A 24,603-nucleotide genomic window follows, 5' to 3' on the forward strand; every position below is an offset into this window, starting at 1 on the left:
AATTTAAAGGGACCTGCACACTTTAAAATACCGAGAACAAGATGTGGATCTGAAATAAGTCTAAGCTATGCATGATCAAGCACATTTTTTAATCTACTATGCCAGAAAAACTCATTTTCCATAGAAAGTTACCTGGTAAACTTATCATATCAAGAGGCTCTCAGAAATTGCAGCCAAAAAATAAACCTATAGGATAAATTATTCCAGAAGTACTTCATAGGATTCATGAAAACATTGATATTTCCTAGGATTTTCTGATTATTGGTCCATTTTTAAAGTAATAATTTTCTGTAATACCTTTACTCATTTTAATAGTAATTGGTTTCTTTTGCATTGGTAATTTGGTACTATTTTTCTTAAAGAGACCCCGCATTTTATGAACATCTGGGCTGGACCCCCCCGCCCCCCCATGTCTGGGAAGTCAGGCACTCTCCACAGTTTACACACGAGTAACTTAGCTGTAGAGCATGCTCCTGCCTTTCCACTGAGCTCCCTTTTGTCTAGATTAGATGACTTGTAAGGGAGAAAAAACATCTGATTCTCTGCAGAAGACCGTATCCGTCCGTGAAAGGAATGGGCAAGGACAGGCAACTCGGTTATTTATTCTTGAATTCTACCGAGTGCCAAATTTGAGGCTCTTTCTTTTATTTAAATGGACACATCATGCAGCTTTCCCGATGTAGATGAATCTGCAAAATCTGTCACTGCTGTGCATTTATTAAAGTAAATTATCTGATGTACAGAACCCCTCTTGATTAGCGTATCACTTGATGTATGACTTAGAGACTTTAAATTTTTGGAAATACTTATAATGGTGAAATTAGGAGCATATGTTTGAGATTTTGTAGAATGTTTAATTGTAAGCAATATCTTTTTGAAAGTTTAGACATAACCTATTTTTAATTTGAAAATAGAGTATATTACCAAGTGGTGTTTTATTTTAGACACGTGGAGAATTTAAGCAAGTTATCTCTGAAGGGTAATTGGCTTTTCTCAAAAATGTAAAACAGTTCTAACCTGGATGGCCAACAAACAGAATGGCAAGCCTTTTCTGCAGAGAGAGAAACTGGGAGCCTGTTTAAGAAAGAGAATGACCAATCCAGGTAGACAAGACTTGAGTTTATTTATATGATTCATATCTCCCTTCTTGAAAGGACATTTACAAACTTCATTTCAAAAATAAAAAGAACTTCTGAATGACACACGTCCACGTTTCCAAGTCCATATTACAGGTATGCTCTTTTGTGATAAATTATCAGTTGAAAATGTTCCAGTGAAATCTGGCATCAATTAATTTAACACTTCATATAAGAAATAATAAAACATTTATTTTCAAGTCTTACATATATTACTTAAAATAGATACAAATTTGTTTGTCATTTTTTAAAATTTTATTGCTATCTCAAGCTACCTGAAAGAAAACACCTTAGTGAAAAAAAAAAATGTTTGGATCGTTTTTAATAAGCATGACTTTAAAAACACACACCGTTAGTAACAGTCCACCAGATGTTATTGAGCAATTAGGAGGCCAAATAACGTATAATTTTATCTCGGAAGAAAAGAAATAATATTTGTTGGGCAGGTGCAGGTAACGTAATTTTTGGAGACTTATATGCAACTTAGAATCAAATTCACGAACTTAATTTTTTTTAAAAGTATAACATTGAACATATAAATAATTGCTTAGCTTCCCACTTTTCATTTTAACCTGCACGACTGAAGCACACGGAACACAAGCGGTGAGATAAGGTCGCAACAAAATCGTACATCTGATTGTTTGCTCGATGGAGGCGTCCGTTTGCGAAAACAGCTTCTCGTACCCATTTTCCTGTCCAAAAATAGAGACTTGCTGGTTTTCCGTATATACAAGTAGCCTGTGAAATCCTGGACTCTGAGCAGAAGCAGGTTGAGGTATAGCATTGGATAGAGCATCACAATGCATGGGTGTGGCTGGAATCCGTCCAAGTTACTGCCGGCGGAGAAGGGCTGGTCGGGGTGTGCGTTGGCTTGCCTTCCCGGGCTTTGCCCTCTGAGAAATGTGTGGCGGCATCGAATAATTGAACTCTTCAACATCAATATATACAAAGGCGTTTTATTATTAATCAAAGAAAGGGAGTTAGAGTCATCAGAAATTACAACTTTATTTTGTCATAATACATATATTTATTGCCAGCAGAGCTCTGCAATAGAATCAGAGTCAGATGGAATTCAGAGACACGTGCAAGTTTTGGAAACGGACACACAGATAACAGGGTAGAACTGTACATAAAATAATTACAATTTATTAAACACACTGTTTTAGCACATCCTTCGTGGATGGAAATGAGCACCATATCTTTTTATGAATATATATTTTTTCTCTCTTGTTTTCTACAGCACCAAGGAAATCCAAATGGGGAAAGGAGAGGTGAACATTGGGGACCAAGAATAAAGCTTGTTCCCATCTCAGCCACACTACCTTATTTTTAAATGATTTTCAAAGCTTCGCCATGTGACGCTGCCCCCGCAAGGGCACCTGTGTTTCCTGACCGGTACGTGCATACGTAACAAGTTGTTTTCTACACCATCCTTCCTCAAAACTTGCATGTGGCGTAAAATGGGTTGGCGGCACCAAGGTACGTTTTCTGTTGATTTCGTGTGTTGTTCGTCCTAATCTTAGCCAAGGAAACAAACAGGACCGACTTCAAATCCGAACTTCTGATTCTGATCGCCAAAGTCATTAATCATTACGTCAACGATAGGTACTTGATCAATTTTCGGTGTATTGATTTCAATCACAGTCTTTTCATAGCCTTTTCTGGACTGTAAAGTCAAGCAGAAATTTTAAAACGTTATACATTCACTTTATATTTTTAACACGTATGTTATTCTTTTCTGAAGCCTCTGAATGGAGGTGGGAAGATAAGAAAGAAGAGAGCAGGAGGACATATTTGCCATTATCGATGTAACAATGAGCAGGCCTTGTTACCCCTCACGTGCTATGAGGCTCTGCATTGTGAGCGCTCACAACCACATTCAATATTTAGCTATCATTACTCAACTATAGTGACCTATATATTGCACAGTTGAAGAGAACCCTATGGAATTGATAAATACAGTTTAGTAGGAAAACTGATGATGGTGTTCAGTTATACACCTATATAAGTGATATAGCCTTAGGATTATACTCATACTTTGGATATAGTCCAATTTCTTAAGACAAATTTGAACATAGGAACTATAATGCAAAAGGTCAAAAGTCAAAGCATTTCTGCTGGCATATATGAATTTTGTGAATAATGATCAGTAATACATTGATTGCTATGGGAAAATCCAAAACACTCCCTTGCTCTTTTTCATGCGCTTCGGCTTTTTTTCTTTGGTCAACGTATACCTACTCACTTTGCCTGAGGCAGGGACCCGTTTACCTGTGACTGTGACTTCTCTTTGGTCATCAGCTAAAACAATGGCTTTTCAGGGTGCTCTGTGGGTCACTTTCTTACGTGGCATTCCCACATATGTGGAAAGGACAGTTCCAGAGAATGAAAAGCAGAATGACAGTAGCTGTCTAAACCGGTGTGATGCACTACCAGTCCAAAAGCCCCTTATAATTAAAATACAGGCCCAAGAAGTACCTGTGGTAACTCCCTCACCTGTCATTCTAGGACCATGGATTTTGAAGGCAAACGAAATAAGGTTTTTGAATATTTTTTTTCTTTTCAAGGAAAACTAGCTGTACATGTATTCAACTACCAGGAATAATTCCATAAAAAGATCCGAGATGATCTTTTGCTAAGGCTTTAAAAATGTGTCTGTCTGCATGCTTCTGAGTTCCTGTGTTTGTGTGTGTGTGAATATTTATGGTGTCAGATACACTATATTTTGATATGTCAGTGCTGAGCGTCACTTAGCATTTCCCATGAGACACCCATTCCATAGGACATATGGGACGTGGGGCCCAGCTGCCGGTCACGCTGCCTCTCCCCTTGGTGCAGGGAGGCTGGCAGGGACCGCACTCACCGCGCAGCCATCGGCCAGCGCTCTGATGTAGGGGCTGTTGTCGTGGGACATCTCCTCGTCATTGGACCCCAGGAACCGGAGCGCCTTGTCATAGCTGCCCGACGACACGTCGTACCAGGCCGCCGACTGATGGCAGTGGTAGGTGAAGTTCTGCCGCGCCGAGGCCGTCAGCAGCTTCAGGAACGTCATCTGCACCATGTTAATGGAGTTGCCCTCCACGTCCAGGTAGGAGAGCTGGGGACAGAGGAGGGAAGGACGCGTGAAGAAGCTTCTTCTCTTATTTGCTCTAAGGAAGAAAGTCCCCGAGGACAGGGAGCATAAGGGTGCAGGTGACTCAGCAGACCCATTTTACTTAATGAGAGGAAGAGTACACGGCGGGCCAGGAGACCCAGAGACGGCACTCTGCGGACTCAGGATTCCGTCCCCACCTGGGTTGCTCCTGTGAGCACCGCTTATCTTGGACAAAAACCACTTCAGCTCCGAGCTTCAGTTTGTCAGTAAAAATTACAAAAGGACACTTTTGCTTCCAAGGCCCCATGTATTGCATTTGTCCTTTTTAAATCGGAAAAAGAGTGAAGCGATGAGAACTGAGGATATCAGGGCAATGTGGAAGTTAACCATTTTTCTGCTGTTTGATTTTGCCTACTCCTTAAAAAATGTCATAGTGTATCTACGGTGTATCTACTAGAACCAAATTTTAAACACGTTTCTGCACTTTTCACTGGGGGGCCATTGTCTTCTAAGATACTCCTGGTCTCTAACTTCAGCACAGACCTGCTGGTGGACACACCCACTCCCCACGGTTCCACCAGCACCGGCACAATGCCCGACACAGTGCACTGCATGTGAGCTAAGTCAGGAAACATCTACTCTGTTCTTACAACAGGAAAACAGTCTCAACTGCAAAGTATTAAAAACCGTCTGTTTTACCAAGTTTATAAATTGTTTTAGGAAGTGTAATAGAAATATGTAGTGGGCTCAGCTGAGACATTTAAACTTAGGTATTTTTTAAAAAATTAAGTAAGAAATTTACCCAAATTATATTGAATTGAAATAAAGAAAAGAAATAAATTGGGTTTTAAGCAGATAGAAAAGGAAATAGCCAGAATCAAAGATACTATTTAAATAGATATATCCTCTACACCTGACATTTCTAACAGAACCCATTTTTATGATGGCTCTCTCAGGTACTTAAGAAAATGTATACTTTATGATCATATTATTTTGGTAAATTGAGTCTATTTCCATTTATTTTTGATAGGAAAATTGTAGACTTCTCCAAAGCGGTCTGAGAGCAAGAGATGGGCGGAACCCAAGGCCACATGGGGTCCCGCTTTGGTGTAACTGAGACGGTTAGGCACGGTGTCAGGAGATATATATATATATATAATTTGAGCTTCCTGTACGAAGTTCAAGGTAAACCATTTCATGTTGAGGTCATAACATACCAGTTTTCCTCTCTTAAATTCACTAAACCAGCTCCCCGGTTTTTCCTTTGGCCACGATGAAATCCTTACCTGTTGCAAAAGAGCAGGACAATCAGCAAGCAGGTAAAAATCATGAGCAGTAATGTTTATGCAAATACCAGTAAGTCTCGGTAAGACTGAGGTGCTAAAGAGCTTCCAAGCGGTCTCCTCTGGGCGACACAAAAATAACAAAGGCCAACATTTGAGAGCGACCCTGTGACTTCCCCTTTATGGAAGACTGAGCCATTTTCTCCTGATTTCTTTAGTTGCTCAAAAACAAGAAGGGGGAAATCCTCTGGGACAGGCACACTAGGGCCACAGGGGGCGCTGCTGGAATGCGTAGGTGACCTCTTGCAAAGGAAACCCTTGCTGTGTGGGCTGGCATCAGCTACCTGGCAGGTGCCATCGGCATTCCATTGCCAAGGTCGACGTCTGTCCTAATGAGATCAGTCCCCACACTAAAGCCGCTTGTTCTGACTCGAGTTTCTGTGCCTCTGGAGACACACGCCATTTACAGAGAAAAAGGTGATTTACTCAACAAACATAAATAAAGGCAGCCTTTCCCACCTGTGTGATGATGCTTGGAGACTACAGTGAAGCTAGTGAACAATCTCCCCGTATACTAATAATTAGCCTTTAGCTAAGAGGTGGAACTCCAGTGTGCTGACAGTGCTGGGTGGGCACCAAGAAATGGGCTTGAAGAGACGACATGTTTAAAAAGTATGTGCGTGCGGAGAACACACACCTTTTACGTGAAAAATAATTCTTTATGAAGTGGTATATTTTCAGCATAACAGCTGTGAGCTCTACCGCATGGTGAGTGGGAGAAAGATACTACCCAAGCACTGAAATGTGAGTCCGCTGTGCTCTGCTGTGGAGAGCCAGAGAGCAAGCAGGTGGGGAAAGAATGCACACGGGTTAAAAAAGAAGTATCTGTTAACCCCATACGTCATTTGGGTATGAGTCATGTTTATGCAAATGAAATGCTCTGATTACCCTGGAAGAAAAGCAGGTAAGCCCTGGCTGGCATAGCTCAGTGGATTGAGTGCAGGCTGCGAACCAGGCATTGAAGGTTCGATTCCCAATCAGGGCACATGCCTGGGTTGCAGGCCATGGCCCCCAGCAACCCCACATTGATGTGTGTGTGTGTGTGTGTGTGTGTGTCTCTCTCTCCCTCCCTTCCCTCTCTAAAAATAAATAAATAAAATCTTAAAAAAAAAAAAAGAAAAGCAGGTAAATGAAAACACAACAGTACGATTTTCCTGTTCCATTCAACACCGCAAAAACATGGCAGGGACTGTCCACGGTCACCCCCAAAACCGATGGGTACTTACTCCCTCGGACTTTTTGTCTGGATAAATGCACGTCTCACCCCCGGACGTGAAATTACAGTAAACCTTGAAGGAGTCTCCGGAGCAACCTTGGTTAGGATCGATCCAATATTCACCTGGAGGGAGGAAACAGATGCGTCAGGGACAAATCCATGTGGGTGTAAAAGCAAGTGCATTATACATCAAGTTTCATTGGAGGAATAAGGAACAATGAATATCCATTGATCTTTTCCCACAGGAATTTCTTTTATGTTTTTGGTCATCTTGGGGTCCATGTTTGAGGACATGAGGAGTGACCCTTTGTCTTGTGTGCCTCAAAGTTGTGCACACGTGCCCCCACACCCTCTGCCTGGACACCCTTCTCTATCCCCAGCGTGGCCTGCTACTATTAGGGTTCAGCTCCCATGTCACCTCAGATATGAACATTCTATTTATCATGTGTGACGAACTGCATGCACACTGGAATCAGATTTTCTCAACCTTAAATCCCTTGAAGTATTATTTACTACTTAAGTCATCTGAGTGTGACAGCCAATATTTTTTCTTGGTTTATTCATTGGTAACAGTGGAGGTGATAGTATCTACTTAGGCTCAAAGACTATACTTTAGAGATTACTCTAGGGCAAAACTTTCTCACAGCAAATGTACTCCTCCTTGGAGTGCGATCCTAAGAAGCAGGTTGATTTTATACACAGGGGTGAGCAAAAGTAGGATTACAGTTGTGAGTACATGAAACACAGAGTTTATACTTGTATTACTTATTAATATGTATTTGTATTGCAACTGTAAACCAACTTTTGCTGACTTCTGCATTTCAGTGCCCTTTGCTATTAATGTCGTTACCTAAATGGTACCAAACAAGTTTCACCTTGTGAATAACCATCAGCATTCATTTGGCATGAGGTGAGTAAAGACGGTAAATGGCAGGAGTAACAAGGTGGTTCTTTAAGTAATTGACAATATGGCTTTGGTTGCCAGGAATTACAGGGGGACAGTTGACAGACACGCGAGGATGACTGCCTGCCTCCTACCATTTTTCATGCCGCCACTCCATGCCAAATGTTGATGTCCATTTTGTCTATCCACTGAGCATGAACTTGAACATGTTAAAAGCTCCCCCTGCTTAGCTCTGTACTGGCCTCTTGAAACACCAGTGCTCAGCTGTCTTACCTCTGGCTACTACTGTTCACAAACCGGGAAATCACTCTCAGAGTCAATAAGCTCTTGCTACATGTCAGGGAACTCCAACTATATTATTTAACGAAAACATTTATAATTTTTTGGTTTACACCATTAATAAATTCACATCTGGAACAAACTGAAATTCTCAGGAAAAACATACAATATAATAAAAATCACCCAAGATTTTACCAACCAGAATAACCCTTCTTATCTTTGCTATTTCTTATGTTTTTTAGGAATATAAAATTTTGAACTATATGTTAAGCATTATTTTTATTTTATTTTCTTCAGTTAATATTGTCTTTAAGTATTCTTTTGAATCCCACAGTGATAGCTCAGTTACTAAGACACCTTTGTTCAATCAACTCAGTGTTCCGTGGGTACTATTTTCAGTTGATCTCCTATTTACTCATCTCCTGTGTGTGCTGTCACCCTCCCCCCCACCCCCCCCGGCCCCACCAGGCCACCGTGATCTCTGGCCTGGCTTTGTCCCACAGCTTTGCAACCCGCCTCTTTTGTCCGCCTAGCTTCCTTCCCAGTCACTTCCAGTCGTTTCCCACTTCGCTCACTGTTGTCCAGCCGCGGGACCTTCACTTCCTCGGAGACGCCAAGATCCTGCCTTTTTCAAAGCCCTGCCAACGCCCCGACCCTCTGCCGGGAAGAGTCCCCTGATGCTTCGCGTGACTGGCTGCGGCTTTAAGGTTGCAGCTCAAAAGTCACCGCCTCCAATATTCACATTGTTTTAAAATTGAAAATGGGATCACCCCTTAGTTTACTATAATAAATACCCAGTCTTGTCACAGTAGGTTATCAGTACGTGGGGCTCTCCCGTCTCCATGGCTGGATAACGGTAACTCGAGAGCTGTGTTTCTTGTGTACCTGGGCATCTCTGCATGAGACACAGTGCCTGGCACCACTAGGTAAATAATAAATAAACACGTACCTATAATAGTAGTCAATTACCACACTGCAGAACTGACGAAGCAGTTATTACATGGAAGCCACAGGGAGCTATAGCCCACACTGAACTTCCCCCTTCCGAACGTTTACACAGTGTTTTCCGGACTGCTCAGGCTGTAACTAGTCGTGCGTGGTTTGCACGTTTGATTCTCAATGATAGATGATTACCTTAGTCAGCTAGAGCAGAAGGCTGAGTCACTGCCCTTATAAATCACTGGAATGATACTGAGCTAAACACATCTTTTCAAAGAAACATAATATAAATCTGAAGACTTTGGACATCAGCTTGTATAGAGCCATGAATAACTACCTGTGTTATCATTTTTTGTTATTAAATTTATCGGGACAACCTTGGTTAATAGGGTCATGTAGGTCTCGAGCATACATTTCTGTGACACATCGTCTGTAGGCGTGATCATTTTAACAGGCCACGTTTCAGAGAGCCCGATTTTATGATGTCCTTCCTTTCTGGTGGGGGCAGTTCGGCATCATGGTCAGCTTTCCTATCTGAACCGAGCTATTCAGACCTCAGTTGCAACGTCAATCGTGTGACTGGTGCCCCAAAGTGATATTGTCTCAAGAGTACGAAGAGTGGCCAAGTATTTCCACATCAAGTGGGAGATTTTACATCTGCCCCTGGTCAGTTTGGTAATTTGACTCAAGTGTGATTTGAGTCAGCCAGGGACACTCACAACTGTTTCCTTCCCAGAATAGGCATGTTACGGTTCTGCCCAATATCGGATATGGCAAATTATCCTCATTATTATTATTATTACAAGTAAATTGTTTACGGTTGTTCTGCTTATTTGTGGATTAATAAAATTAGTTTTTGCTCCAAGCTATCCTACTTCTTAAGTATTCTCTTCACTGGATCAAGTACAATTTAGTTATGCTACTTAATCATGTTGATTTTACACATATTAATTTAAATGAAGTTAGGATAATAGGATATAAATAATTCTATAGCAACACACCCAGAGTTGTACACACATAAAACCCATTCTGTGATTACCTGGCAAAATGCATTTGCGTTATCTGTAATCATCCAAAAATGATCTTGTCATAATGTAATGAAACCTTATTTAACAGACACGGATTTTTCCAAGGCAGACCGTGCATTACATAGCACAAATGACTCCTTCTGTCTATGAGACTGGAACTAATAAAGCGTTGGCATTTGTTTTGTTTGGAGACTACAGTGAGAGCGTCTAACTAGAACCAATGAGCTGCCGGTGCACCTCCGTCACCCAGGGGCGCCGCGCACCCACTTTGTCACGCCTTATACACGCACCGTCTGGGAAGTCAGGGTGGCTCAGCTGCAGGTCCTTGCACGTCCGGGCGGGGTTGCTCTGAGTGCCCATCGGGAACTTCATGTGCTCGATGTCCTGCTTCAGGGAGTTGAGGGAGCCGAATATCTCCTCCATGCCATCCGAGTAGTCGAGAACATTGTCACCTGCGTCCGCCTGCAGGCCCTCAGTGTGTCGTCGTGTCTTTTTGGGTGACAAGATGGGCAGCGGCTGGATGACTTCACCGGGGGGACCCTGGAAGAGAGATGAATTGTTTGCCAAGTGAAATGTCCTGCGGATCTTAGTTATGGCCGGTGATGTCATAAGGAACTACCGATGGTTTAGCTTCTCGGTATTTTTCCCTATGTTCAATGTCTTTTGTAATTGCTGCTATATAGGTTACAAACTCTGAATTCTTTCAGAAACACCCAGTGGAGATCCTGAGGCAGGCGCACCACTCAGGTGATTCCTAGACCTTCTGCGATAGAGGTAACGTAGCACAGATCAGTGTGGACGAATGTTGAATGTCTTACTCTCCTGTTTATTAATTAGCCCTCATTTACATGCCTTACCTTCACAGTTAGATTTAGTCTCTGGAGATGAGAACACCACTCAAGGTTCTTGTGCTATATCTAATGAGTTGCCTGTTGTGCCTGGTAATAATTTATATCACGATACCTCAATCTTTTACAAATACACATTAACTTGTTTTTAAACATTTATGACTTTAATCTTTGTAAATGAACAAACTTAAAGAAATGCAACCCGACATGCACTGACGTGTATGTGAGAGGAGACCTACACTGGATACTGAATCCCTGTCGTTAGGGGTTGAGCGGTGTCCCACAGACGCCCACCTGCAGAAGTCTGGAGCGCCCCCCGCACCTCAGAACAAGACCTGGTGTGGCGATGGGGTCGCTGCAGATACGCTGAGTTAAGGAAGTGCGAATGCATTAGGGGGGGTGCCATTCCGGTACGACTGTGGCATCCTTCTAAAGAGGGGACATTTGGGCACAGAGATGCAAGTGGCCAGAAGACAAGGCGGGGAGACAGAGGAGAAGACAGCCATGTGCAAGCCAAGGAGGGGGGTCTCCAACCGGCCTCTCCCCTGGGGCCCTCGGGAAGGCCAGCGCCGGGGACGCGCTGACCGAGGACTCGTGGCCTCCAGCTGTTCCACGTGAGTCCCGTGCTGAAGCCACCTGCTTTGTGGCGCACCAGGGCCTGTGTCGCCTGGGAACAAGCTCAAGACTGAAGAATCTTCACTCGGATCTGTCGCTTAAGAGTCGTGTGAAGTCTGGGCGATATCAGCATTCGTCAGTGGGGGTTATTACCACTGCCTTTGTTACCACTGCCTTTGTTACCGTCGCTATCTGCAGCAGGGACAAGTGCCAGCCGTCTGCACCTTTTTATGTCGAGTGTCAGATATGACAGCATCTTCGTGGCCTACAATCAGCTGCTTTCACGAAGATCCGACATAAAAGTGTATGATTTTCTTAAAAACCTAATAGGAACACGACTGTCATAATATAGCACATAGGTATATAATGAAGGTATGTTTCTATTCACAGTGAAACCAATTAAAAGATGTCTTGGCATGTAGACCTGAGTACTTAATTAACACAGTTTGTTTCCTAGCAAATCAGACGTGGACAGAACGTGCCTGCTCATCCCTCTTACAGATTCAGAGGCCTCACTGGTGGTGCCAGAGTCCTAACTACCAGAATATCACTGTGTCCCTGGACACTTACCGGCGGCCCAGGAGGCCCGGGAAGACCGCCGTCACCCTTCTGGCCAGCAGGTCCCTGTGGAAGGGAAAAGGGACAGATAAACGGAGAACAAGGCGCAGGAGCAGGCCGCACCGAGAAGCGGAAATGCCAGACGGGGAGGCACTTACTGTGGAGCCTTTGTTCCCCTTGGGGCCTTGAGGACCCTAGAAAATGCAAAAGCAAATTACAGATGCAAAAAGGTGGAGCGTTTGCGTCTCTTCCGCGTAGGAGTAAGGTGACGTCATGAAACCCTCTTTTCTTGTACTTACTGGTAAGCCTGGAGGGCCCGGTGGGCCTATGGGGCCGGCAGGACCCGGGATTCCCTGGAGAGAGAACCATCCAAATTAGAGCGTTTCCCTCAGCGATCCTGCTCTCCTGTTTTGCATGACAGCACACAGCGAAATTTAGAGAACGCAAAAATGCACGCGAAGAGCTTCAATTTTCCATTGTAAATCTGAGTAGTAACTTCGCCAGATAATCTATTCTTTTTCTATTTTGCTTCAATGTCTACCTATATATTTATACTCCTGCAGCCTTCAGGGGGATGATTTGTATGTGTTGGAGATCAATAAATGTTAGTGCAATTAACTGTTGAACTGTAATTTTTGTCGTTCTGACTTGCCACATTTTTAATTTATTGAGTCTAAGGTGAAATAAATTTCTTTTTGAAAACACCACCGACTCAAGGAGATTAGAATAAAGACGCTCTACATCACTTCCTCGGTCAAGTTGAAGGGCACGCGTGCAGCCGTGTGTGTGTGTGTGTGCGTGTGTGTGTGTGCGTGTATGTGTGTGTAACTGGAAGGACAGGGCAATAATTTCCAGCTCTCCTCACCCCGTCGCCCTTGGCGCCTGGAGATCCTTGGGTTCCTGGGAGCCCTCTGTCACCCTTCTCACCTTGCTCCCCCGGGGGTCCGATCAGGCCAATTAAACCAGGGTGCCCCTGGGGAAGGCGGAGAAAAGAAAGGTTAACCACGGAAAAATGACCAGCACAGAGTCCATCAGAGTCATGCAATAATTGCACGTTACATTTATGAAACAGAGGAGTAGAACATTTGCATAAAAACTTGAACCTTTCTGAAGAGGATGTAGGGTTCAGGCCCTCTTTGCCCACACCCAGCTGGATCCTTCAGGGCTCGCACTCAGTGAGGCCCGTGCTCAGGGTTGGGAGGATTATGGAACTAAATGCTTGCTAAAAATAGCACCCTCACTTTTCATTTACAGAGAGGCAGCTCCCTCCACTAAAAGGCCAATAATGACCACGTGGGATATTGGTGAAATAAACAACGGAAAATTCATTGTTTTAATAAGCATCTTATTTTACATGAAATAATTTCTATGCTTCAGAGAACCTGCAGTCTTTATGAGACATGTGGAAACTTAAACATAATCCAAAAGTGTTAATGCCGTTCTGACCAAGGTTTATTTTCTTAATCTTCCCTGAGGACATGCCCAGAGAGCAGGAGGGAGGGAGGAAGAATGGCAGAGACACAGCCACGTTGGAGAGAAACTCTTATTGGCTGCCTCATGTACGTGCTCCAACCAGGGGTCGAACCCACGACCTAGGTATGTCCTCTGCCAGGGGATCAAACCCGTGACCTTTCCATGTATGGGACAACTCTCCAACCAATTGAGCCATGCCAGCCAGAGCAAAGGTTTATTAACTTTAATTATTTGGTGCAACTCAGCACACATTTTTGGGAGATTAAATTACTATTTGAAAGATAGTCTATTTGAAAATTTTTATTTCCATGTTAAAAAAGACATTAAAAATAGGCATTTTGTTACTCCCCATGTTTATTTTCTCATACTTTATCTTCAGTATAAAGATGCTTTTCCATTTGGTTCCCACTGGGGACACTGAGAAAATATAACACTGATTTGTGGTGCATTTTTCACTCTGACTAGGTATACTTTCTCTTCTCCAAACTCATCGGAAGAGCTAAGGATTGACAGCTTTTTTCTTGGCTAGAACAATGACAATATTCTATTTCAACCTGCCGGATTATTGCTTCTGCTGTTAGGATAGGTAAAGAGTCCCAACACGACCTTGAAGCTTACCTTCTCACCCTTGGATCCAGGGTCGCCCTTGAGGCCAGGCAATCCAGGGGGCCCCTGATAACAAGAAATGGTAACAGACAGGAGGTTCGGATTAGAGGAGTGTGTTACTATGCACACGGCATGTTTGCGGCTGGTAACTTTGCTGACATTAAAAAGTAATAATGATCAGCCATTGTGTTTCAAAATTCTAAACAACTTTGTATGTTTAAAACTATGGTTTACTAGTTAACCATAATAATAAAATACAATAATGGTGATTTTGCTTAAACAAATATGAAGTCAGAAGTACGGTAAGGGTAATTTTTAAGTACACCAATTTGGGAAGAAGGAGTTTCCAAACAAGATATACACTCAATCAAATGTTTTGGTGCTAAATGGAAACTCAAAGGTTGCGATATTTCCAGTAAAAGTAAAAAAAGAAAAACTTCAATGCACTTTCAAGAGTCAACCGACCTTTGATGACACCTCTCCTAAGTTAACTCCCAAGACAGTATTTTTAGCTGTAATTCCCAAATTGAATCTCTTCATCTAAATGGTTTTCAAAATTAATAATAAAGGTAATGTAACTTTCTTCATATTATAATTGTATCTCTATTTTAATAATTTCACCTTTTTAATAGTTCAAGGACACGGCATTTATCCTTCCATGCCAAGTTACATGTTTATGAAAACCGTGGCCTGGCTTTCAGCGACTAACAATTTGGTCCTCTCCCCACCCAGGGAAATGTTTCCATGGTCGACTTTCCAACACACGTTTTAACGTACGGATCTGTGCCCTCCCAATGGAGAGCCATGCAAAATGAGACCCTGGTGTGAAATTATGACAAGTGGAGCCACGCAGGCAGGTGCTCCTGTCGGCTGTGTGGACGGACAGGCCCCAGACGACGGTCTGTGGGCACACGATCAAAGGGTCCGACGGAACGCCCCGCACAGCGGTCACTGCGGCGGCAGCAAGCCAGGCCTTGGGAAACAGGCAAAATAGCCACGTGGTTCCTCTGCGGATTTGGATTAGTTAGCCTGAGCTGAATTGTTTTAATCATCATCACAATAATGATTTTTAACACGGCACTTGGCCAAGTGTATTAAGTTTCACAAAGCCGTATCATGGAGAGCCCTCACTGCTGGATCTCCTCCTATGGGACTACTTCCCACGGGTCATGTCCCCTCCTCCCAGATACTTGGAGTCTCCGTGTGGAGGAGCACGTGACGTCCCCAGTCCATCACTTCTGTGAACTTAAAGTATTAAAGACCCATGGGTCTGATCCAAGCACATGATGTAACAGGAAAATTATGGAGTCAGGATAGGATAGACCTGAAAGAGAAGCCAGCCTCTCTTATTAGTAATTCAAATTAGTCAACCAAAGAGAGCTTTAGTTTTCTCATCTGTAAAGCAAGGATCGCGATTCCTGTCTTAAGGGGGCTCTGGGAGATACAGTAGATCCCCCGCCCCCGACCGCCTCTATTCTTGCTTTTCAAGTCGACTCCTCAAACTGAATTCCTGAACTTCTGGGGAAAGGAAGAACAGTGTTAGGATAAACTACTGCTGTGTAACATTAGTATCAGGGCTACTATTAGGTATACTTGTACTTGTTTCCATTTATGAATGAACTTGAAATTCTGTGAGTATGGCCATACCAGAGGAAAATGTCCCTATATCATCTAGTAACAACAGATTAAAATTATTTTCATAGAAAGACAGTCTGCACCATTTTAAGTGTGACCACACCTAATAACATTCTTCTAGCAAGGAGAGCATTGTTGGTCCTCAGATCTAAAGTCATGTCAATTCAATTTAGCTTCTCTTTTGTGTAAAAATAAACAATCGTGCCACTGCGTTAAATCTCTGTCAAAAAAGGACAACAAAGAAATGACCGGGTTCACTTTCAGATATATTCTGCTTGAAAGCCTGGGTTTTCACACTGGACCTTCATCTAGGTCAGCGAGCTTCAACCACCGTGCCGCCAGCATTTTTAAAAACATGCAATGCCTGACTGATTAGTCAGGGGCACTCACTTCTATTCCTTCAGATTGTTAAATTTTAAAAAAATGACAAAAGCCAACACAAGAATAGCTGTGCAGTGTGAATGAATCAAAATTATACTTCATTTTTGCCAGATAGGCCAAAAGCATACATTTGTTGATTTGTGGCAAAATTTCAGGAATTAGTTTACATGTGCCCTAAATGAAGGGGGTTGAAAATCGCTGACCCGGTTTATGGATGCCCTGCCACAGTGGACATCAAAGTGTGGCCCTCTGCCAGCAGCACTGGCATTGCTGCCCGGGAACTTATCAGCCTGTTCTTAGCCTCACCCAGGACAACCGGGCCTGCGAGTCTGGAGTTCGAGACCAGCGACCCGTTTCAAAGGTCTGAGGAACGTGGGTCTGGGACTTCCGCCCCAGCTCCGGTCACATGAATATGCAAGTCACACCAGCCTAAGGGAGCTCATTTATGGTCAGATAAACCCATCACATTTCACCGCACTACTGTAATCACTTTAAAATTAAGGAAATGTATTTTGCATGTACTTTTTCTGATCTCATTAGATGGGCCCGGTAAATCATTAGTTCGGAAGATGATGCTGCCCGATAATGCATTTTAAAACAAATAATGTGAATGAGTAATGTAAACAGGTAATTTCTGGAGGTCTTGTCACCATTAGGATAGATGCCCAAGACTTCCTAGGTTAGAGCAAGATGGCGTACAAAAGCATGAAAAAGTAGTTCTAATACCGTAATTGCATGAAAGAATTAGGTACTTGGACCAGGAGCAGAAAACATTTAAAAATATTGTTAAAATTGACATATATCTGTTAAAAGTAAATCCATTCATTACATAGAAAATACAAAACTATTTTTAAATATTTTAATAGTTTTTAAACTATTTTATTTATTTACTTTTAGAGAGGAGAAGGAGAGAGGGAAAGGAACATCAATGTATGGTTGCCTCTTGTGCGCCCCCTACTGGGGACCTGGCCTGCAACCCAGGCCTATGGGAATCAAACTGGGAATCAAATTGGCGACCCTTTGGTTTGCAGGCCAGCACTCAATCCACTGAGCCACACCAGCCAGGCAGAAAATATGAAACTATTTAAAGAGGCCAGATTTGTTTCTTTCTTCACGTCTCATTTTACATTCCAACTCTTTCATAAATGCTATGCACTTTATGGAAATGTTGCCGTGAGTGGGCAAACTGATAGGGATGTTGCTTCCTTGACATCAGTGTTTGGATGGCGGCCTCCTTGGCTCTCGAGTCCACCGCTCATTAGCTGGGTAATCTTGGATCTACTTCCTATTATCTCTGAGCTTTATTTACAGAGGCATTCTAATGAGAATAACCGTGGCAAAGAATTGTGATAATGAAAGAAAAAACAGTCCAACAAAAGCACTGCATAAATTGTGGGGGTATAATGTAAACATCAGTTATTGCTCCTTTCTGATGAGCTACAGACGGTTATCAATCAGCTTTCTCGTCACATGCCCATGGTAGGAGTGAAAATGGCAAAAAAAAAGTAGTAGTAGGAATTCTAATTGCTCAGGCTTAATGAGAAATACACTAGACGTTATTTGTGTTTCCAATGAATTTTAAATCGTTTGTATAAATATTCCGCATGAAGGAGTTACAGGAAATTATTGTTAATTCCAATAAGCTAATAATCTCTTATGAAATTACAAACTATATCTACGGAGGAACTTGCTGAGAAGCAAAACCAGTTTTTTATCATTTTCATCAGTTGGAAATAGAAATTGGTAAAGATATGATATTAACAGTAGTTATAAATAACCCCCTGAAACTGGAACATATCAAAAATATTAACTCTGCATAGAAAAATGTTATTCCAAGTGTAAATATTTTCTATTTCCCCTTTAGATAGTGTAAATTGAAAAACCCTAGAGAAATACATAATTCATAAGTAATAAAGTAAAAGGGAAAACAGGGATGATACATCCTTAAGTGTCTAGAATACACAATCAAACATTTCTCCCTGCAGCATGAGGGTTTACAGAATATTTGCTTTGATATACATTTCAAAACTCTCATGCATCAAAGTTCCAAGTAACTGCAGATCCTACGCCTTATCCAGAATGAATGAAAGAAGGTGAAGGGATTTGCCAAAGAACTCGTATGCATCCCCCCCTGGACCCCGACCACGGTGAGGTGGTGGCCGGAGGGAGCAGGGGGTGAGGGCTGGGTGGAGACTGGCAAAGCGGGGTGCGGGGGGGGGAGGGACACCTGCAGTAATGTTGACAATAAAAATGGAGTTAAAAATGCAATATTGTAAGATATTAAATTTGGTGAAAAGCAAAGGTTTTGTTGTTTAAACATGCTCAATCACTATGGGATGCTACGTTATCTCCACCTGTTTACAGAGAGTTTAAACGTAGCATTCAAAAAAGATGAAACTGCAGTTGAGTAACCCACCCTACCATTTATCCAGGCATTTATGGTTTGAAAAATAATGCTGGCAGATCTTTTATTCACCAGTATGTGAAAAGAGGGGATGTATGATCACACTGGAGTAAACTTGTCCAAAGATAAATACTGAGCAATTTTTCAGTTACATGGAGACAAATAAAATGAAAGAGTATAAAACAAAGGCAAAATACAAGCTCAGACCTAAAACAGAGATGCTCCTCTGCCTTCAAAAAACACAATAACTTAAACTTCGTAACATTCAGGTTGGGTGCTATTAATGCTCTCATCTTACAGATGAGGAACCTAAGCTTAACAAACAAACATTTTCCTAACGCCTGTCCCCAAGTCAGTGGTAGCACTTGCTTTTGAAACCAGGGAGCCTGGCCCTCGAGTCCACGACGGTAACCAGTAACCATGCATCTCAGATCGCCTACGAGATGAACCCTCCCTTGGCTGAGTGTGAACAATCATCAGGTTGCCCTGAAAGACATCCTGGAGATGATTTCTGCACTCGCCCTCCCCTCCCGTGGACCACGCAGTGTTCTCACTGAAATTAGATATCACGGCCAAACTGCTAGGTGCCGTGAAAAGGCTGCAATGTGTACTTAAGAGAAGCAGCCAGAGACAGGACCATCAACTCCGGTCCTCCTCATTTCCCCGGGCCGAAAGGGTTTGGGTGGTGAAGCCCCTTCCTTGTTCTGTAAACGCGCGTCCACCTGAGAGTCAGAAGTGGAAACTTCTGTGAGCCGGATTCGGGTGGGGTGTCTGATGGTTTTATCTTTAACATTAGCCAGAGGAAATCTCCAGCATGATGTTTTTTTTTTTATTTCATCTGGGAAAAAGGTCAGAATACTTATTGGAAAATCTGCAATAACAAGAAAAAAATCTCTGGCAAATTTTAGGGTGACATTAACACAAACTATTTTGTTTGTTCAGGCTCCGACTGTGCAGTCAGGAGCTCACCACAGTAGGGGAGAATGCTCCCTAATAGGACAGAAGTGGGTCTGACTCCCGAGTCAGCCAGGCCCCCGTTCCTGGGCCCGTGGGGTGGTGTGCAGACTTAATAACCTCCTGCGTGAGGTCGTCAAGTCTTGCTAACTTTTATCCAGTTCCTAGAACAAGTGATCTTTAACTTTTCAGAGAAAGTTAAGAAATAAACACTGTAACATTTATGAAATAGTTGGTATGTTGGAGGAAATTTTGGTGACATTCTTACTAAAGGAATGACCCAAATTCCTCCTCAGTCATGAAGGTTGTATAATCCCGTTTTGAAAGCTTTCTGAGTACGTCTATGTCTCCGAGATAACAAACATATCGATGATAAGTGGCGTTTTTGTACAATTTAAGTGACCATATGGAAAAGCGTGCCTATGCAAACCAACACGCCTCACTTGCAGAGCGCTCACTGTATGTTTTGCTTGCCGTCTGGATTAACCCCTTTGCACGTAACTATGTATGGAAAACGGAGTTCCAACATTTCTACGATTCAGTAGAATCTGCCATGCAGCAAGCAATTGTTTGGAGGTGTGACCTGGATTCTTTCTTTCTGCCCGGATTCTGCAGCGAGGACAGCCTGGGCTCCTCGAACAAACCCCATCTACGAGCTCCAAGCGCCGGTACTAACTGCATCGAGGGGCACTAAGCTGGCCCCCTGAGTGCTCCGTGCATTTGTGAAGCATGCCGTGCAAACACAGCGTGCTGATGATAACCAAGCCTCAGTGTGGCCACACCTTCCTCCACCCGTGGGGGTTCATGACTTATCTTCCCGCCTGCACGGCTCACGAAGAGAACAATTTACCGGTGAAGGAATCACCGTGCGACGGTGCCAACGTTCCTCTTTGAAAGGAAGTGCCAGGAAACTCAGAGCCGCGGCAAGTGTTTGGGGGAAAACTGTGCACATTTGGGAAAGAACCGGCCAGGCCATTAGCGGCATTTTATTTTAGAGTGGAAATAGTTTTTTTGTCCAAAGGACATAACAAAGGAAAGATCTGCTGGTCGGGGGACATATTTTCCAAGTAATCCATCAGCTAGAATTACTTTCCTCATTTTCAGTCTGAGGAATACACGCCCTTGAATCCTGTGCACAGTATAGACCGATTTATAAGATATGAGTTCAGTTATTCTAGCTTATAAGTAGCTTTGCGTCTGGAAGTCCCCCTTTCTCAACAACAGGGAGGGCGCCACTCACCAAGGGGCCGGGCGGCCCGTCCTGGCCGGCTGCGCCCGGGAGGCCTTGCTCTCCCTGCGGAAAAGAAACACGAATCATTAAAACGTAACAAATGCAGACCTGCTTCCATCTGATTTTAACTCTGGAAATACAAAAGGAAACAAAGCGAATGCTGGTTATGGAGTCCACCGCGTGGAGAACTCCACAAACACTGTGAGCAACTCTGAGCCTTCTCAGGGCGTGTGTATGTGTAGGCATGCACCTACACGCTTGTGTATGTGGATGGACTCAGGCATAAAACTATTTCTTCTTTGAGCCCTTAAGGTTCAGTGGTCCATTCTGCCTTTATGAATTAAAGTTTTACCAGGACCTTATTAAATAAAGGGCCTACTTAAATATCTTAAGATTTTAATTTCCACATAACGTTTCCTGAATTACCATACAACATGCACACTCTAATTTACAAAATAGTGCTGTCATAAATACTTTCATTTGTCACTTTTTTAAGGAATAAAACATATTTTTTAAGAACAAATGGTGTTTTTTTTTTGTAAGCACAGATGCTCACCACGGGCCCAGGGATGCCCCGCAGACCCTCTGGACCCGGCTTTCCGGCGGGTCCCTGAGGACCCACGGGGCCCGTCTTCCCAGCAGGACCTTCGGCGCCTGCTTCTCCCTGTTAGGAAACACAATGTGTGCACACGTTAGTGATGAGAAGAGGCGTCTTACCGTTTCACTGACAGCGTTCATCGAGATGCTGAGCCATCTGCGCGTGAGCTTTGAGTGCACAGCAGCCGCGCGCTCGGCCTTACCTTGGCTCCTTTCTCGCCCTGCCGTCCTTCTGCACCTGCCGCTCCCGGAGGACCCTGCAAACATCAAATATTCAAATTTCCTTCGTGCATGTACATAGTCGTCTGGGAGACAGAAAACCTGGCATTTCCAAGTCGTGCAGCCAAGTGGTGTAGGAAAAGAATCATTTATATCACAAAATAGTCCAAGTGACAAAGAAAAATTTCGAGTTTGAAATCAGATACCCTAATTCCCATCATATTTGAGTTTTGTTCCTGATCATGACACCACATCCTTGCTATTTTCTCTTATGGCATTTCCAAAAAACCTTTCAACTCGGCACCAGGACGGCACTGGCTTTGATAACCCACGACCGTAAGAGCTACACATGCATATTCATGATAAACTCACCCTGAGACCTGTGAAATTTACAGTTTCGTTATGTTTATTTCACTTCCACTAGTTAATTGAATTTTTATTATTACCGAACAGGCATTAAATTCAACTTGATGCTGATTTTCTGCACCAGTTCAGACACGAGAACAGACAGTTTAAAAAAAGACACCTCATGATCTTGAGGAAATTGCATTCCTTTTGCCCACAGATGCTCTCGTTTTCCATTTGTTTACTTCAATTTTTGCAATGAACGGTGCTCGAAATTGGGGACTGCGGCTGAGGCTGGAGGTTGGGGAAATGGGGGAGATGGCCCTAATGGGTGGGAACCGGGTGGGGCCACGGGACGCCTTTCCCCCTCTCGGACGTCATATTAGTATTCCGCCGGCGTCTACAGGCCGGTCTTTCATCTGGTCTTTTAAATCCACGTTTCAAATGAGGATCAAGCACTTCATGAAATTCAGAGAGACCCGTGAGCTCATTCATCTCCGGGAGTCAATGAACCCGCAGGGAGGGGCAAAAGGTCTACGGTTGTGAGCACGTGAAACACATAGCTGCTTCTTGTATTATTATTATTATTATTATTATTATTCTTTATTAATCATTGTGTTATTTCCCATAGGAGCAGCTGTAAACCTCCCAGGCTGTATATCATTAGCAATTCTTTTCTCAGTATTGATCTCTGTCATTTTGTATGTCATTAGACACTCGTTGTGTCTCAGCCCAGAGATTCAAAAAGGGTATAATTTCTGTAAGAAGTCTCTCAAGCCCACAGCAACATCTAAACAATAATATATACACTAAAACTTAAGTGCATCTTTTAAACGTCATGCCATCTATGCAAGGGGAATTCTCTGTAGAAGTGTGAGCTTCAAATATTTCCTGGTGTTGAAATGCTGATTTGTAAATCATTTTGGTGTGACATTTAAAATGTGAACCTATGCAAAATGGGTAACACAACCACAATAGATAGTACGGCAGGAATAGAATTTATGAGATTCCGCTAAATAAGGGGCTTCTCCTATTCCATGAAGATTTTCCCTTAAACCGGTGACATCAGGCCCGAGGGCTTAACCTCAAATGACTGCGCGTGTATACCTGAACTTTTATAGCGCAGAAGCTTGATAAAGATCTGACTTTTTTAAAAAAAAGCAAGTTATCAGCTGTCTAAAAATGTACCAAAAATATTGCTTTGACCGCAAGGGAGAAAAGAAAACCGGAGTTTGAAGAGCCTTGAGAGTGTAAACACAAGACCATCATCACAACACAGCCCTGAGGCTGGGACCCAGATGCAGGTTTTCTGGGCCCCGGAAGGCCTGGTTCCCTCTGCCGCCTGCCCGGGGCCGGTCACGGGAGAAGCACGTGCTAAGTGGCTGTTCTCTCTTATCTTATTTGATTCCATTTCCATCTATTCCTTATATATTTTTTCCAGATGGTGCACACTCTTTAAGAAAAACTAGAATGCAAATAGATAACACTCTTTTTGTAGGAGAATAGGTCGTTTCCATTTGGGGAAAAAAAATAACTAATCATGCCGACGGGCAAATGTTTTGCCATTTATTTCTCCTGCGTCTGCGCAAACAGAGGGACAGGGACTTCGTCTAGGGAACCGCTGGCGGTACGTCTTGAAGTAGAGGGTGTTCTGACTGCGAAATTCCTCCTAAGACACAAGCCTTGGTTAATTCCCCATAGCAGTCACTGTTAGGTGGAATTTTCCTCACCATGAGAAATCTATTTGAAATAACATACACAGCCTAATCCTCTCCCTACTATTCACACTTTACAATATTATTTTAGAATTTACCCATTCTTCCATTCATGAAACAAATATGTATGACTCCCTTGTGTGTCAGAAATATGCTGTGCACAGGGAATACGAAACAATAAAATATAAGTGAAATCCTAAGACACAGGTGGCAAACTCAAGGCCCGTGGGCCGAATCCGGCCCCCCACCTTGTTTTATCCCGCCTGGCACCTTGTTTCTACCCAGTGGCAGTGCCGAGCTCCTGATGAACTGTTAAGGAACAGTTACATGTATACAGTCCTAACATTACATCCAGCAACCGCAAGGCTGACGTAGCCCCCGGTGAAAATGAGTTTGACACCCCTGCCCGAAGGAGTCCACAAGTTTAGTTCTGCAGACATCGAAATGAACACATCCAGTACACTGTAAAATACCCACCGATGAAGTCAGTTGTTCAAAATCGCTACATTGACCTAGCGTGGTGGTACGGAAGGCTTCCCTAAACACCCGACTTCGGATCTGAATCTCAGTGGCAGCACCATTACCCTAACTGTTGCCTCTGACCATTCCGTTCATGCAAAAATATGTGTATATGCACGTACATGCTGCCCAGCATACATGGCTGTATAAAGTATATACCTACACCTGCCAATTAATAGTAGCAGTTACTGTTTTAATTTCTTTTGTGAACTTTCCTTTGGCTATAGGAGCTGGGCTCTTTAAGATGGAATGTAACAGGTACACTTCAAGGTCACGAAGTTTAAATTATTTTAGTCAGCTCTAGATTTTTCCCCCCCCAGTAAAATCCATGGAACTAACTCGGCTCCCAAACAGCTGTGATGAGAACTTGAGTATGAACATTTCACGACTTGGGGACACCGACTGCAGAGTCTTCTGGAGCCTGAAGGAAACGCACATTTACTCTCAAGTGTCACAGTGCGTGCCAGGGTGCCCCTGTACGACCACTGACACCTTGATTTCCCTGCTTGTTCGATGACTGTGGGAATGTCGTTGTTCCTCAGCACCGCCACCATGGCAACACTC

At 43.1% G+C, this 24,603-nt stretch overlaps 1 protein-coding gene across 3 annotated transcripts in view; it reads right to left on the reverse strand.

The window, feature by feature from the left end:
• Positions 1-1,103: 1,103 nt before the first annotated feature.
• COL11A1 (collagen type XI alpha 1 chain) overlaps positions 1,104-24,603 on the reverse strand; it is a 164,591-nt gene continuing 141,091 nt past the window's right edge. For all 3 annotated transcript variants that reach the window (XM_028502638.2, XM_028502637.2, XM_036015040.1), the window contains 13 exons: positions 21,445-21,498; positions 21,201-21,308; positions 20,654-20,707; positions 14,052-14,105; positions 12,826-12,933; positions 12,260-12,313; positions 12,119-12,154; positions 11,973-12,026; positions 10,230-10,479; positions 6,800-6,912; positions 5,448-5,516; positions 4,000-4,233; positions 1,104-2,802 (listed from right to left, as the gene is read on the reverse strand). In XM_028502638.2, the coding sequence (XP_028358439.1) occupies positions 2,656-2,802; positions 4,000-4,233; positions 5,448-5,516; positions 6,800-6,912; positions 10,230-10,479; positions 11,973-12,026; positions 12,119-12,154; positions 12,260-12,313; positions 12,826-12,933; positions 14,052-14,105; positions 20,654-20,707; positions 21,201-21,308; positions 21,445-21,498 (1,335 nt within the window). In that variant the 3' untranslated portion in view covers positions 1,104-2,655. The remainder of the gene's footprint in view (positions 2,803-3,999; positions 4,234-5,447; positions 5,517-6,799; positions 6,913-10,229; positions 10,480-11,972; positions 12,027-12,118; positions 12,155-12,259; positions 12,314-12,825; positions 12,934-14,051; positions 14,106-20,653; positions 20,708-21,200; positions 21,309-21,444; positions 21,499-24,603) is intronic.

The sequence above is a fragment of the Phyllostomus discolor genome, chromosome 14 (genome assembly GCF_004126475.2).
Source record: "Phyllostomus discolor isolate MPI-MPIP mPhyDis1 chromosome 14, mPhyDis1.pri.v3, whole genome shotgun sequence".
In the NCBI taxonomy this organism is placed as follows: domain Eukaryota; kingdom Metazoa; phylum Chordata; class Mammalia; order Chiroptera; family Phyllostomidae; genus Phyllostomus; species Phyllostomus discolor.